Raw genomic sequence first — 16,726 nt, 5'->3', positions numbered from 1 at the left:
GAGCAGGAAAGGAGTTCCGCTGTAGTCAAACAGGCATCGAACATGCATCAATGAGAGGAAGTGAATGAAAGCCTCATCAGGGCCTTTGTGGATCAGACATGAACAAGGTGCCAAAGGCAAGCTCAACTATCCAGACATACATGAAAGAACCCCATTATCCTGACTGTATGGTGCTCAGGCATGAAGAAGCACTGCAGACTAAGCACTAACGTGAGAGCTCTCTCACTCACCTACATACATGCACACAAAACAGAACCATGACATGTGGTGGGTTTATCCCACACAACATATGTAGTAGAAACACCAAGACATTGTTCAGCAGTAATATTTCTTAATTTAATACAGTTCTGAATCTGCTTTGAAGGTAAAAGCTCAGATCAAGAGCACCTCCCATAGGTGAGAGATAGAATATGACAAAGTTCAAAAGCACAGGATGCCTGCTGCCACCAAGTGGCTGGCCTTGGAAAAACAGACAGACAACTATAACTACAACCGAGTGAGATTAAGAATCAACATTTTGTTGCACAACAGCATACAATATACAGAAATACAATTCAGTGCATCACTTCATATTTACTGCAACATTGGTCTTTCTGAGAGTGATACTGTCAAGGCTTTAAAAAAATCGGTTAAAATCCTAAGCGATTCGCATCAAACATCTCACTTGAGTTTCTGTGCATGTTTAATAAATCAAAGTATTCTCATAATAAAAAAAAAAGTGTTACAGCCATGCAGACCAGTCTTTAACAATGTCACATTCATGATACGCTGAGATATTATGCTAATATACTGCAAGGCATACTGCAATTGCTATGTACGGATATCTAATTGCAAAGCAGTGCTTTGCACCAAAGTGCATAACTTTGATTTTAAAGCAAATGCTCCACAATGTACATTATTATACTAAGTATCATTAAGTCTCTTAGGTGTTCACTGAGTTTGCCATGGCTAATATGTCCCAGGTTTACAGTACACAAAGGCACTGGCTCAACAGTCTGAAGCTTTGTGTTCCATTAGGTGAGAGGGAGCATGATAAGAAGATCTGTGTGCTGTAAACATAAGTAAGCATAACACAAAGGCCATAAGCAGGTCAGCTCCCTCCACAGGCACCTCTACAGGAAGGACAGAGAAGAACTGTGTATGGATAAGACCTAGAGACACAACTAAACCACACAGCACAATACATTAAATATATAGACAAGAGAGAGAGGGAGAGAAAAAGAAACAGAGCACAAGAGTTCTGCAGCACCACTTTTGGTTCAGTAAAGAAGCTTTCAATTGATAGTTCTACTTTTATAATAGAGATATGTTGAGATTTTTCATGCTCACACAACGTCAAGCTTCTATACCAATTAAACCACTTCAGAACATTTAAGATCAGAGAGATGTGGTTGCAAAAAAGTTAAGAACCCCTGGCCTGGTGGTACGGCCCAGTTCCCTCCACCTCAGGGTGGTGGTTTTTGCACAATGCTGGCACTGAGCTGACAACATGAGAGAAAACAGCTTGATTACTGACACCTGGCTTGTCACAAACAAGATGGGAATATTCTGTTTAAAAGTATTGCCACACTCAGCCTCTTGCATCCAAGATTAAAACTTTACAGCTGGAACTGGTATTTATATAAAAGTAACAAAAAGTTGTATACAACTGAGAAAATTTTATTTAAAAAGCAATGTAATGGGGCTTTAATTTGCTTTCTGAGTACTGGTACTCCAAGTTAAAAGAATGTCTTGGACTTCTGAAACAGACTGGTTTGATTGTTTAGTTCTACTTTCTTCTCTTACACAGTACTGTGCATGTTAACCAGGCAGACCTGAATCTTCAGAAAGGAAACTCACTATTTTGTTCAGATTTTATATTTTTGTATAGTGATATGAACAATACATCACCCAACACTAGAACAGACATTACAGGCCCTCCCTTAGCATGTCTTATCACTAGGGATTTAAGCCAGTTGTCAACAATAGCGGGATAATAACAAAGCTTAGCAAAGACTGATTTCCATTAAACTCAACGGAGTCAACAACTAAAGTTCCACAGGTGCCGGAAATTTAGCAGTCATTTCCAAAGAGAAATTGTAAGCAAGCATGTGAAAAACAAGGACAACCTTAGCTTGACACTTGTTGCCTCTTCAGCTACAAAGAAATTAAAATGAAAAACACAAGGTGCATCACTGGTAGGCAGTGTCAGAAGCAAGGCTTAGGATTGGCTGCTGAACCCACAAGAGCAATCCAGCAGCTCAGGTGAGGCTCGTGGAAAGTGTGTTAACCATCTGTAAGCAGCTTACAGAGCCACTGGGAGAGATAGGGCATATGAAAACACCCAGCTTCATCAGCCAGCGTCTCTGCAGTAGTGCTGCAGGCTCCCTGGGGCTGCATGGGCCAAAACAACAGCACATCACGCTATGTTCCTCATCCCCAGCGACGCAGTGCCAACCGTAACAACCTGCGCCACCAGCTACGAGAAGATTAAAACAAAGAATGCGAAATGTTTTGATTGCAAGTGGGGTTTAGTTCTGATAGCTCTCTCACCTCTGCTTTCATTGACAAACATTTGTGGTTAAACAATGCTATTACTTTAGATGGAGTAATGAATTAAATGCAGCTGGTATCACTCACACATAGACCTAGTTAACAACAACCCTGGCTTTTCATATACAGACCTGGATGTTGTTGCCAAAAGGTAAACTTGCTCCCATTACTCTAGCTAACTACCTAGAATATAGGGCTGTACAATTATTCATATTTTAATAGATCATTATCACACTTCCAAATTTGTAAATGTTTAAGTGTAAACACTAGCATTAAATGACTTCTGGTCAAGGTATAAACAATAGCTGAGACTCCTGTCCGGAATCATTGCAGCATTCCTAAACACATCCATAATTCAAACATCATTACCAGAGTTTACACTCAAACCAGTTGAAAAATACTTCACTTCAATGGAAAAGCTTTGCTTGCTGGGTCACCTTTTTTACAAGATAGCCAAGCAAAAAGAGGGCATATAAAACACTGTCAAATTAAAGCAAATTAAAATGCTCAGCTTAAAGATAAATATTAAATTCACTGGCACATAACCTCTATGATGACTTCCAGATGTATTCTTAAAAACCTTGAGAAACAGATAAGGCCTACCATCACCACTGTAGCTTGGTGAGTAGTTTACTTCAGTGTAGAAATATGAAGTGCCTTTGGTGTTTAAGGTACTTGCTAAGGTTCACATGGGTTAAGCAGGAAGAATGAACTTCTCTTACACATGACTTTTCCCCCCTCAAACTGAAGCATAGTAAGTGCTAGGTTCTTTAGTTTATTCTTTTAGTGTGATGGGCGTTCAAGTTCGAGCTTCCTGCCCCTAAGACTGCTCAGAAAGATCTGCTCCACTTTGCAAAATTTGTCAAAAGGGGGTTCCTTGTGGTTAAGACAAATTTTTTGCGTAATACGCTCAGCCACCTGACACCTCAAAGTGAATATGCAAAATAGTTGTTACTGTTCAAAATCCTGAAAAACAGATGTGTAATTACATAGCAAAAAATGTGAACTTACTGCACACTAAAGTTGGATATTTTAATCTTAATCGCACATTGAATATATGTCCATATAGTGCAGCTCCACTAATATCCATGGGAAGAATCACTGGTATGCTACATGTATATTGTAGTGGAAAACAAGACAAGTGGATTAGAAGCACTGGGACAATTATGTGCATTTCCCTCACACTAAGCTGTCCACCACATTTACCCTATCCATCCCAATGACTTCCCCCGTGTGAGGATGTGGCCCTAACAATCTGATCACAGATATCTTCCCAAGGTGGGTGGATCCAGTGACCTACCAGTATTATGCAAGAACATGCTGCTGCGAGCAATACTGCGTCCTTTCCTGCATCACGGAGTTCCTGTGTGAGATTTTATATATATATATATATATATATATATATATATATATATATATATATATATATATATAGAAATGCTTGTCACTGCAAAAAGATCACTCCCAATTTGAGCAATGAACGTCACCAAGTCAAATGAGAGTAGGAGGTAGACGAAGCAGCATCTTCAGGCACTTAGCCATGAACTCATACCTTCACGGTCTGTACACCCAAACACTGATCATTCTAACAAATGAAGGAGTCACACCTGCCAATAGTTCAGTGTGGTTCCAAGGCAATTAGGCAGCTGAGTACCAGTGGGTGCTGAATGGAGGGAGGCCTCTTTTCTGCACTGCTGGATCTTAATGGACTGACCTTGGAAGCTGACGCTGAATGACTGTGCAGCAATGCTGTTTGGGTTACATCAGGTGCTTCTAGCAGCAATGCAGCGAGAGAGGAAGAGAGAGAGTGAGCTGCCACTGCACAGCACAACGGACAGAGGGGGTGGATTACGCAATACCCTGACAGAGACGGAGGTCCGGGGGAATAAAGATCATTCTGTGACTGATTAGCTACAAATCCAAACACTGATTAACAACCAACATCCAGTTTATATAAAGGAAAAGCAAACAAATGATATTGTATTAGACAGTACTAGTTTAGGACAGGAAACAAGTACTGCCAATTTTTGTTTCATAGTCTCCCCCAATATATATATAAATAAAACAAAAATTAAAAAGGGGAGGGCTACATTAATCAATGCCTACAGTATCATATGACTTTCCATTACAATAATATGAAAAAAAAATAAATACTGACAAGTCACGTTTTACTAATTTGACAATTCATTTACTTTAATGTGCACTTATAGCGCATCTTGGTCATAAGGTAACGTTCATTACTCAAAGTGGGAATGTTCTTTTTGTTACTGCTAATATGTCAAAATACTGCATGTCAAAATTATATTACACAGGTGTATCACAGGAACCATTTGGTGCAGCAAGGGTCACATTATTGCTCACTGTCATGTTTTTAGTTTAAAAAGGCTTTGTAGCACTGATGCTCTATGTAATTGTCATGCACATTAAAAATATTTACTTCATGTAAATTTTACATAAGTGACTGAGACAACTCTGCATTTTTAATCCACAGGAGATTTTCCACTTTATTATCACAATTAGTCTTCCACATAACTTGATACATCTAGCTATTGGCTGACTGCATTAAATTTTTAAACTGGCTTATGAGCTGGAAATAAAAATATTTATGTCAGAGATTTATTCCAAAAAGTAAAATTGATTAAAAACAAACTGAGAAACGGTAAAAATGTCATGATGAAATCTCTTATATTTTCTCATAAAATAAAAGTCAGGAGGGGAAAATTATGAACGTCCTTCACCTTTCAAAGGGAAAGTATTTAACATCTGCATGGGTTTCACCCTTATTAGCAGTTGAAGCAGCCTTTAAGACATGAATTCAAATCCAAGCCAATAGCATTTTGTATTTTACCTTGGAAGATGACCGTCACAGGAGATTGGCCGAAAGCTAGTGAGGAATGCAGACAGGCAGAAACCATTGGCTGAACCACACCAATTAAAGGACATCAGACAAAACAGAGGCCCGGTCAGATGGCACAGCTGATAATACAGCTCACTATTCAGAAGCCAGGCTAAAACTTGTCAAATGTGCCATTACAACCTACTGAGATAGTAGCTTTGCGAAAAACTCTTTAAAAAATATTTGCTCCTTAGAGAAGGCGGTGCTGAAAGCAGCAACACAAATCTAAGATCATTCAAATCTTTGTTTACATTATCACAAACAGGAAATGGTTCAGGACAGTGCAAGTACAGTGGGTTGCGGTGCACCACCCTTTAATAAGGATGTTTAGACTGAAAGGGTAGGAACTGCCAATTGTAGCCTACCATTTGAAATGTTCCATTCACTCTTTACTTCATTGAATCGTGTGAATATGCAGCCTAATCACGATACATTTGTCTTTGACTTTTTCCTTAAATAAAACACTAAGCCACATCAAAACAAAGTTAAAAAATCCAAATAAAGCTATGCTTACACTTATGTTTGAGGGAAATTGGTCTGAGCAATTGAAACATCTAATAAAAACTAATCAGATCCTCCAATACAAAGTCTATTAACTCTCTGAATCAGACTGAGAGTGACCCTTAAGTACTAAAGATTGCTCACTTCAGTTAGTGAGCTAAAACAAGGTTTTTCAAGGCAAAAGGCAAAGGCATCCAAAGGCTAAAAGTATCATCTCTGCTGAAGAGAGCAGAACAGGCGACGCTCAAGCACAAAGGCCTACATGTTCCTCACGAGAGACAGAGTGAGAGAGGCAACCATGAATCACTACAGTCTGTTGCTTTTAATCAGATACAGCTGTGACTGCTTCAGTTTGGCGAGCATCATCAAAAACGCTGGAGCTGCAGCAAGTGGTTATATATAGAACTATACTGCAGTGAGTATAAAACCCCAACCACATGTGAAAGAAAGTAACCCCATTTCTCGTTCTTATCCCAAAAACATGCTTGCGCTGGCTTGTTAACATTTTGCCAAGTATTGAAAGCCCATTCGCACAGATAGCAAGCAGAGCCAGAGGTTGCAGCAGCTATCCTTTATCAGAGCAAAGTCTGCCCTTGGCATACAGGGGAGGAGGGGAGCTGGATGAGAACACCATGTTCAAACACTCACTGCCCTCATACCCACAAAAAAGTCCCATATCATGAGCTATGCTGACACAGAACTCTGGCTTGCTGCCATGTAAACTCCAAGCCAAAGGCTCTGGGTAATCGGTGACCTCAAATGTCTTCAAAAGCAAAACACAACCCCTACACACCAGATGAAAAGAGTGGAAGAGACTGGGGCAAAACTAGCAAGAACAAAGTAACTCAACAGTAAATAAATACATGATCAAATTTAATATTAAAGTCTAGTACCTATAAAAGAAGCAATCGCAACACACTAGAACCCCCATGCAGCTGGCCTTCTGACTGGCTGTCGGCTGAGCAAAACTGGTCCTTCCTCACGCTCGCTCACCGGACACAGGAGACTACAAGTGAGGGAGCAGGACATTCAACAGAGCATGAAGCCTCAGCATAACGGCTGTCAAAAAGTTCTGCACTTAATCCAAGCTCAGAGTATGTGAAGAGTGTGCCGTCAGCTTTTTGGCGACAGGCGGTTTCCCCTCGGCGTGGTGCAAGCAGAACTGCCCTCCAATCAGCAAACAAACAGCAGCGTCCACAGCAGGCAAGCGCAGCCAGTCTCGCACGATCACTCAGCACTTGTGTTCTCTCTGCTGCTGTGATTGCCAGCCTCCCTCTCCCTCCCACCTCTTTTTCCTCCCCTCTCCAACTATGCCTCCTTCTCATCCTCCCTCCCTCTCTCTGCCTGCATCTCTATCTCCCTCTCTCTCTCTCCCCCCCCCCCCCCCTCCTCTCCCCTCTCTCTCTCTCTCTCTCTCTCTCTCTCTCTCTCTCTCTGGCATTGACCCTTGAGGCAAAAACATTAGGGTTGGCAAACACACTGACAAGCAAACTGCTGACTGGCCACTGCAGAAAGAGCTCTAGCCAGGCATCTTTAAGGGCCCAGTCAGCCTTCTCAATTGGTGACCTAAAAGATTTCTTCAGTGTTTACTAGATTCAATCATTACATTTTAACAAATTCATTAAAGACAAAAAGTAGCCAACTATGTACCCTCAAAGTGGCAGTAGACTAATCAAAAGGGTTGAAAAAAAAAAAACTAACTGTTCCCAAATCTTCAAACTTTTGGTGCCGCACTAAGCTATGCAAAACAGATCTCATCTATGAGCATCTCTCTGGCATACCGGAAAGATCAGTATCTGTTAAAACATCCATTTCAGTGCTAAGCTAAGCTCTGTGCTTACAACTCCAGGAAAATTCCAGGAAAAACACTAATGAAGCTGGCACTTTTATAGAGTTTCACCCCAATATTGCTGGTACACTTTCTCTTTATCTGGATACATATCATATACACATACTGCAGTATGTAGCGGTTTCTTATGGCTGATTAGACACAGTCAATATATAGAAACAGACCATGGTTCAGAATTTAGTCTTACATCTTCCAACACATTTCCAACCAAATTCAGTATGGGTACTCAGGGATAGTACGATTCATTTGGCCAGGAAAATGTGTAATCAAGGATTTGTAGCCATACTATACAGCACAGCTGAACAGAAAAATGCCCATGGAAATCATTTCTAGCATCACTCCCAGCACTCTCCACACAGGCACAGGTAGCTAGTAGTTTTTTGTTTTTAATGGAGTAAGTTGAGTCTGATTGGTGGCATTCATACTGAAGGCTGTAAAATGATTTGAGTGACCATAAACTCTGATACATCATAGTTCTTTGCATACTTTATTGACTGTTAGAGAAAATGAGCTCATATTTAAATAAGCTCCCTCCTCCAGTATGGGAGGGATGATTATGTCCCTTCGCTGCATCATATCCAGATAATACTAGAACACAAAAAAAAGGTTACAATTACGCTACTCTGAATGTTCAGGACTGATATGAGAACAACAGCGCTGCTCTCTTAACTCTGGGGGCTCTGCTGATAAGTACCTTTCCATTGAGCTGTAGTGGGTGTGGCAGCTAACAATATACAAAGCAGATCTCTTCAGAACCAGTGCACAGACCTGATGACTTGGAACAAAAACCAGACGGTTTCATATTACCAAACAAGACTAAGAATCAACTTACTGGGCCCTTATGATGGAAAAACAAATTTACCTTTTTTAACAAAAGTTCAAACAAAGTTCAAAAACATTATTAAACGTTCAGAATCCCCCACTCAGTCTCCAGGCCATTTATGGAAACTAAGCTGCAAAACCAGCCCACTTGGATTTTTTTTTTTTTTTTGATGTCACAAAAAACAACCTATTTACATACATCTAGCTGTTCAGCCCTGCTTGTTCACAATGAAGGTATACGTTTTAGCCCAGAGTGCTTTCTAAGTAAAGCACAACACAAAGCAGCCCATCAGAACAAAATACAAATACAAATTCATTTTAAGAGATGAAAGGAGGTTGGGAACTATTGTTCTTGCATAAAACCTCACTGTTGTTAATTGACCTCAGGGGAAAATACAGAATACGGATTCTTTAAAGCGAGAAGCCCCACCACGGTTTGAACTAGAAATGTTTCATGACCAATAAGATTTAATCTAATCTTAACAAAAAATATCGATGGAGCTCACAGAGAAGGACAAAGAAAGTCGAGATGAGAGACGAGGCATGGAGGGAAAGAGCGTGTGACTGGGATCCTAATGTAGGAGGAGAAGGCGTCTGTCTGTACAGGGAAATGAGTAAGAGCTGAAGGGAGGGAGGGAGTTTCATGGACGGGAGGATGCTAGCCGTCCGTTCGGTTAACTTTTTGAAGTAAGTGGGAAGAAAACAGAAGACAGTAAAATACTTCCACTAACAGCTGGACCTGCAGGTCTCCCTCTTTTAATGTAGCTACTCAGCAGCCGAAACTAGTTCAGCCAGAACAGGGTACGAGTTAAAGTGGGGAAAGGGAAGAAGAATGAAGCGGGTGGAGGGTCAGGTTTTGACGCAAACCAAGAAATTATCAGGACTGAACGTCACCAAATCATTAGTATTTCAAATACGCGTGAAGCTCGCAGGCCTTTTCTATCACCCTGTGTGAACGACCCCGAAACCAGACACGAGTGAAAAGGTATTTCTGGTGGCCTGAGTGAACAAACGTCGCATCTTCACACTCATGCCATCAACCACGTCTCATTTACAGAGAATTTTAAAAGTCCAGCGAGATGAAACCGTGTAATAACCGAAGTCTACCGGAGCGTTACTCCGCGACAGGCGGGCGTGTGAAGAAGGGCTTACCTATTCAGAGTGTACGAGCCGTTTCTTTTAAACCTCATTCTGAAGGACAGCAGTGAGTCGACGAGCTCCAGACTTGTGCAAATCTCGCCCTTCGTCTCGCCACCGACACTCTTACTGTTCGCGGCTAAAGACAAAGGAGGGGAAGGCTTTGGGCAGACTTTCCATGTGCAGATCCAAGACCGCCTCCTCCCCCAGCAGCAGCCATGCTTCCGCAGGGCAGGCTTACTCTGAGGCTACAGGGGGACACGAGGGCTCACAGTATCTGCTCTATTCTCACCACAACCGCTGTGAAACTAACACAGTGCAGCAGGCTGGAATAATAAGACGAGCCTTGGGATAACACCACTTGAGAGGCACAGACTTTAATACTGACTGATACCTCAGGAGCTGTGAACCCCCCAAACCTCATGGTTCCTCCTTCTACATAGTGGGGTTTTGGTTTTTATCAGAAGTCAAATAACAGGGGCAGAGCTAAAAATGGATCCTGAAATTATACATCTGAAGCTATAGAGCAGAAAAAAACACCCTTCTGGTGCTACATGCTGGTTTCACTTAAAACAACCCCCCAGCCATTAAAGGACTTTGCTAAAAATAGCAGCAGGCCCCAAAGTGATGAAAGCCGGCTAACATCATGGCAACCCTCCTTACACCAAGATACTGCATCAAAACGCAAGGCCAGGGCAAATTAGGAGCTGTTAGAGAAATGAATGCCTGGTGCAAAGACAACATGAGTACAGTTCACCAAAAATATCCAACAGACCATAGGATTGGTTTTGCTCTGGACAATCATGTCGTATCCTGCCTCTGTGTCAGTAGGAAATTGCCAAATAACAAAAGGCATCTGAACCTAATTCAAACTGTCCCAATCCTCTACATGTACTTTATAAACAACCAGACAAATTAAATCAAGAAGGAAGGACCATGAGCCAGCCACGTTTGAGGGAAATGAGCACTTATTTTGTGACTGCTACTATCCAGATCATTCATTTCACTTGCAATTGTATTTAAAAGTGAGAGAAGTTTGTTTTATTGTTTCTTCAGTAACATCTGAATATTTTCACCCTGTTGGAGGAACTGGTCAGTGAACAAAAGAGCAAAGTAAGCCCCTTTTGTAGCTTATGTAAGAAGTCAATGTGTTCTTTTGGTTCATTCATGTGGTGGCCTGACTGCAGATGATGAATGCCTCTGTCTTTCTCTCTCTCTCTGTCTCTCTCGCAGAGAGTTTGGCTGGCTGCTCTAAGTCCAGCTCCAGGGCCATTCATTAGAATAGCAGCTAGCTGGCATTGCCCTCAGCAATCGATAAGCCACTGCAGACTGGAGGGGGGAGCGGGGAGGAGGAGGGGGGGTGGTTATGCAATCTGCTCTGAGGACCAGCCGCATCAGCCCTGTGCTGCAGCAGAAGCTCACAGTGCTGGGACAGTCAGCTATTTGCTGTACAGCACGTAATGCACATACACACTTCTTGAGGTCACCACTTTGCTTCATATGAGCTGTGAATCTTAATGAGGGCTGTTTTCAGGTGCACTGTAGTCCTGTGCCATTACATTGAACCAGAAGTGCAAATGTGAGGCTGAAAAGCCAACTGATCACTTGCACCTACTTGGGACAAAGATCAAGCAAAATGAATACTGCATAGTTTCTACTTTAACATATTAAAACATACAGATGTGTTTTGGCACTGATCACAGTGGCCAGTTGTATTGATTTGTCTGCACAGACAAGGGCGAAGTGCTGGAATGTATCTTTTGTCCTTTTTGTTACAGTTATTTGTGTCCTTTGGTTGGGACTTGGCATCACTTTAGTATTGACATTTAGAGGGCAGTACATTCAGTGCATTCACCCAAAAAGCCTGTTAATCCAAAAACTCTCAACTTAAAGCTATTCAAAGCTTGATGCACAAAGCAAGGATTAAATCCATGCTCACAACGTATTCCAGCTCTTTTCAGAAATTAAACTTTCAAGCCTTTATCAAATACAGACTTCTGGTGAAACATCTGCCAAGAAGTTTCAACACAGAAAAGTGTCTCCGACATGGACCATCCATCAAAAAGGCTGTGCGGTAAGAGCTGGGCACTGGAACAGAATGCAGAGCCAAGTCTGAAACCCAGGGGAGATGAAAGTCAAAATGTTCCAGCTTTCATATATTAAAGTCTACAGCTCTGAAGAGGTGAAAAGCCGTACCACTGTTCAAAGATTCTAGTTGATAAACTTTAAAGGGGCTAGGTCATGGAAGCAGAATTAAAAAAAAAATAAAATGAACACAAGCAGCACTCACTCCACAATCCATATATGCAAAGTTGCAAAATCTTTAAGGAGTTTAGTAACTGCAGTCTATAGCAAATCTACTGGAGCAGAAGCTGTTGAGAAAACAACTGCATGTTGTGTTGTAAAAATAATAAAGACAGGTAAGAAAATGGTCATGTAAAAATTAAACATTTTCAGTACACAAACCCACATAAAATGATGCACCTCAAGTGCTCTTCAGGGGAACAAAAATGAAATGGAAGAATAATATTGAATGTGAACCATTTAAAAACATAAACAGAAGATAAAAGTTTAAACTTTTGCAATACACAAGTTTTATCCATTCACTATAGTAGTCAGAATGATTAACTTAGCAAAGCCTTCTAGTCATAATCAAAGCTGATGTTTATTTAGACTCACCCCCTGGTTACAGTGATGAACAGAGAGTGATGAACTCAAACACCATAAACTACATGGCGCCGAACTACATACTTATGAACTTACATAACCCATAACTTATGAGGCAAGTGTGTTTTTCTAAATATGGCTATATGTGTTGGTATTCTCTCCAGAGGGTAGAGGTGTTTGAATAATAATGGTGCTTCTGTGGGAGACTGCACAGTATCACTCTTCTGTCTCCTGGAGCATTCCACTCATATCTCCTGCTAGACAGCATGCTCCAATATCCCTTAGTAACAGAACCTGAGACCAGTCAAAATATGGACCAAGCCTGTTAATAATACTGGATTATAAGAAAAAAATGGCATAAAAGAAAAGAAAAAAAGGCCATCCAGGAAAAATTTACATAACTTGATTCTACAATGTAGACACTATTCTACTAACTAGATTTATTCTATGGAATGCATGCATGGAAAAACAAATATACAGAGATTATGAGCAGAATTGCTGTACACAGATTACTGTGGATGGGCACTGGGGTGATTCTACCGCCATCTACTGGACACCTGAAAGAATTCTGCCCCTCTTCAGAAGATGATGAGGGTAATATCAAATGTCTTATACAAGTTCACTCTTTAGAAATGGAACATTATACTCTGGGTGGAGCACAACTCCTAGAATACAATATTAAACATATGACTTATGCTGACAGACTTGAAAGACTTGCATCTGTGTTCTTTACAGCATGCCTCCTGGTTACACTTCGCTATGTGATAAAGCAGACTAAACTATAGCTTTAGTCACACATGATTTTTTTGAAAAAATGACCACCAAGGACACCAGTGCTGTTTGTTGTGTGAATGGACTCGAGTGTCCGTTTATTTTAACTGTAAGCATTCAGCTTACAGACACAATGTGGAACACATCTGCCCCCTGGAGGCAAAATCCTGCACTATGTGCATTATTTTCTGATAGGAATAGGTGATCAAAAGAACAGAAGACTTTAGAAGGAACATTTCTAGGACAACAGACCTAGAACACTTTAGCTCAAAACAAAACATCTAGCCATTGTGATTCTCAGAAAAAAAGCAATATCCAAAAATAAGAAGCATCTATTAGGTACACATCCACTATTCAAAGAACTTCTCTGAACAGCAAACACAGAGTAATAATTGATCTCTTACTGGAAAAAACAAACTTATATTGTAGCCTAAGTTTACATTTTTCATGAGTTAAATGAGCATTTAATTGAGTGTTTTTTCTCTGGCTATATTGGGCCCCCCACCTTTGGGAGAATCGCTTGGGTCTGTCTCTCTAAGGTGTACAAGATCACATCTGTAGCTGTTGACATCAAAACACTGCAGTCCATCGGCTCCAGTGCAGACAGCTGCCTCCCTTTTACATAACACTCAGAGGGGGAGCACTGCAGGAGTCATCTGCCAAATCATCTGATCAAACAATATGACGTGATCATGGTTAATAATGTTACTATAAGCTTTCCTGAGCAGGTTGTTTGGCCCTCGTCACTAATTCACTCAACCTTTCACACCTGCTTTTTTTCTTGTATCCAACACTATGAGAACTGCCAGTTCGCTTTCTGTGTAATATATCAGAGAAATTTGACATTATCTCATAAAAATGGATCATCAATGGTATTCGCTTCATCTGAGAGCGGTCATATTGTTTTTGCTTTTGTGTGTGCATATAATATCTTTTTTCTATATTTACTGAATTGAATTTAATTTGGCTTTTATGCTTAAACATTCTACTACCCAAAAGGACAAAAATACACAGCTAACAACATCACATCACCCCAGATTTTCTTTTCAAATCAGCCCAATACTGATACCTGGTATCAGATTAGTGCTCTCTCTCTCGATGTTCTGTTTTTGTCATTTTCCCATTTACTCGCACACACTTCCTTTCAGCCTGCTTCATGCTAGCTCTAATGGGGCAGTGCTCCCTGAAGTAAATACCATACAACAACACAGGAAGTCCGTTATCCTATAATCATGTGCTGAATTTTCTCAGGGCTTACTGTTCGTTTGATGTGGTTTTATTTTGCATTCATTTGGAGAAGAAACATGAATATGAAAGCTGGATTTTTTCATAGGCTTAAAGACTGTAAATCCGTTGATGTAATTAGATTGTAAAAATAACAAGCAATTACTGCCAAGACTGGCTGGAGGGTGGCATTGATTTTAAATAAAAAGCTTTGTATTGTTAATTAGTAGTACCACTCTCAGCTAGATAACACAAAAAACAGGTACTTCCTCCATAGTATCTCCCTCCTTTCTGTCTTCATGCATGTTTCTTTCACTCTCAATGCCAGAGCAGTCCAACACCAACATCCAAGCAAGCAACGTTCAGGGTCCAAGGTCTTTCATTCAGCAATATATTGCACTGTACGGTGAATAGCCTTTTATTGTGTTGGTGATCGTTGCTAGAAGAAAAGACAGCATAGTGAGAAACAGGGTCAAACAGATTCTTCATAATAGACAGTTGCCGTGTGCATGTAGCCCCATATATGGAAGGTATGAAGACAGGTCGGAGTCTGCTGGAGTCGGTTCTGTAGCAGGTCTTTTTGGATTGTCCACAAAAACTGCTGAAAAACTGGTCTCTGCTTTAGCATACCTCATTAAACCCTTCAGGTGAGATACAGAACAGGTAAAACACAAAAAGGTAGGCAACAACTGGGATTCATGACTACTGGGATAGTGACAAACTTATGAACTCCTTTGCTATAGTTATCAGTCAAAACATCACACTGACTCACACTGTTCTGGTGAGCAAACTGGAACTCAAGCAAAGAGACCCAACAATGAAACAAAGCATCTACTACACTCAAACATTTCTAAATGGTTGTTGGCTTGGACATGCAGTTAAAGTAAAAATCTTCCACTGATATTTAACCTTTACATTATGTGTTGATTCCTTAAACTTTAAAACGGTTCTTTACATTGACATAGTAGCTTCTTTAAGAAACAAAGTGTTTCCTAAAACACTTTGTGTTTCAGAAGCAATGAAATGCTAATCAATTTTTATGTTTACCCCTTTTAAATTTTATCTTAAAATTAATAAGCATTAGCACCGAGCCAAAATGAGTAGAGTCACAACTTTGTTTAAATAGCTATAAACCATTTCTGGACATTTCTTCAAAATCATCTATGACCAATTTCCCCCTGTTAATTCATGTTTCTGGTAATATTAAGATTTATTACACCATATTTTTAAAAAGGCAAAATTCTTTTTTTCTTTTAATCTTTTATTAAAATGTATTGACTTTCACCTGCCTCACAACATGTTCTACAACACGAAGAATGATACTAAAACTGTGCTATGCAATTGTTTTTTTTAATTTAAAGGAGTAGCATTACGGAGTCAGGAGGAAATTATATATATATATATATATATATATATATATATATATATATATATATATATATATATATATATATATATATATATATATATATATATATATGATGTCACCTCACAGCATGGAGGGCCTGGGTTCGATTCCCCAGTCTTAAATCTTTATGCATTAATGTCACACACACAGGCTGAAAAAGGTCTGTCTCAATGTTTAGGTCTCAATGCAAAATTAGCATTATAATATTGAAGACATGATTAAAGTAAATAATTCACTGACGTCCTTGAAAAACATATCCTTCACCAAGACAGTTCTGCTAGGGGAAGGGGTCAAAAGCACAACCTACGTTACACAATGTTTTTCTGCACATTGCATGCAATTACTCCTTTCCACCAGAGAGGTCCCCAAATCCCCAAATTCTACATATTGAAGCCTTAAATAATATGTTTCACCTACTTCTCCCACCATCCCCACCTACCATCAAGCAAAACGCCCTGACTGAGTCAACCGCAAAGGGTTTAAAAGTGATTCTTCTATAGCATCGCTTCACAGAACCCTTTTTGAAATCTTTATTTTTACAAGTGCAAAACTACAATGTATCACTAGTACTAACTGGCATCTTTTATACAAAAGGTACAGGAACAACAGACACCAGGCTCACAGCATAAAATACTATATCCAACACACTGGAGAAGATGTGCGGGAATAAATGATGTAAAGTGGGAAAGGAATGTGCCAGGCTGATGATGAAGCAGCCATTAACATTAGGGTCTCTGAATTAGAGGAAGTATAGAATGTCTCTCTCTCTCTCTCTCTCTCTCTCTCTCTCTCTCTCTCTCTCTCTCACACACACACACACACACACACACACACACACACACACACACACACACACACACACACACACACACTCACTCTCACACACAGCACCACTGCGAGAAGAGAAAGAACAGAGAAA

At 40.2% G+C, this 16,726-nt stretch overlaps 1 protein-coding gene across 3 annotated transcripts in view; it reads right to left on the bottom strand.

Moving 5' to 3' along the window:
- mob2a (MOB kinase activator 2a) overlaps window positions 1-16,726 on the bottom strand; it is a 51,579-nt gene that overhangs the window by 18,399 nt on the left and 16,454 nt on the right. Inside the window, exon 1 of one of the 3 annotated variants that reach the window (XM_017682943.1) lies at window positions 9,753-9,979. The exons of 1 other annotated variant lie outside the window; for it this stretch is intronic. In XM_017682943.1, the coding sequence (XP_017538432.1) occupies window positions 9,753-9,790 (38 nt within the window). In that variant the 5' untranslated portion in view covers window positions 9,791-9,979. Of the gene's footprint in view, window positions 1-6,822; window positions 7,166-9,752; window positions 9,980-16,726 lie in introns of those variants that run through there. One more of the 3 variants, XM_017682942.2, reaches the window with a different exon arrangement.

This window comes from Pygocentrus nattereri, chromosome 11, assembly GCF_015220715.1.
Source record: "Pygocentrus nattereri isolate fPygNat1 chromosome 11, fPygNat1.pri, whole genome shotgun sequence".
Classification (NCBI taxonomy): domain Eukaryota; kingdom Metazoa; phylum Chordata; class Actinopteri; order Characiformes; family Serrasalmidae; genus Pygocentrus; species Pygocentrus nattereri.
This window is presented reverse-complemented; position numbering and strand designations above follow the sequence as displayed.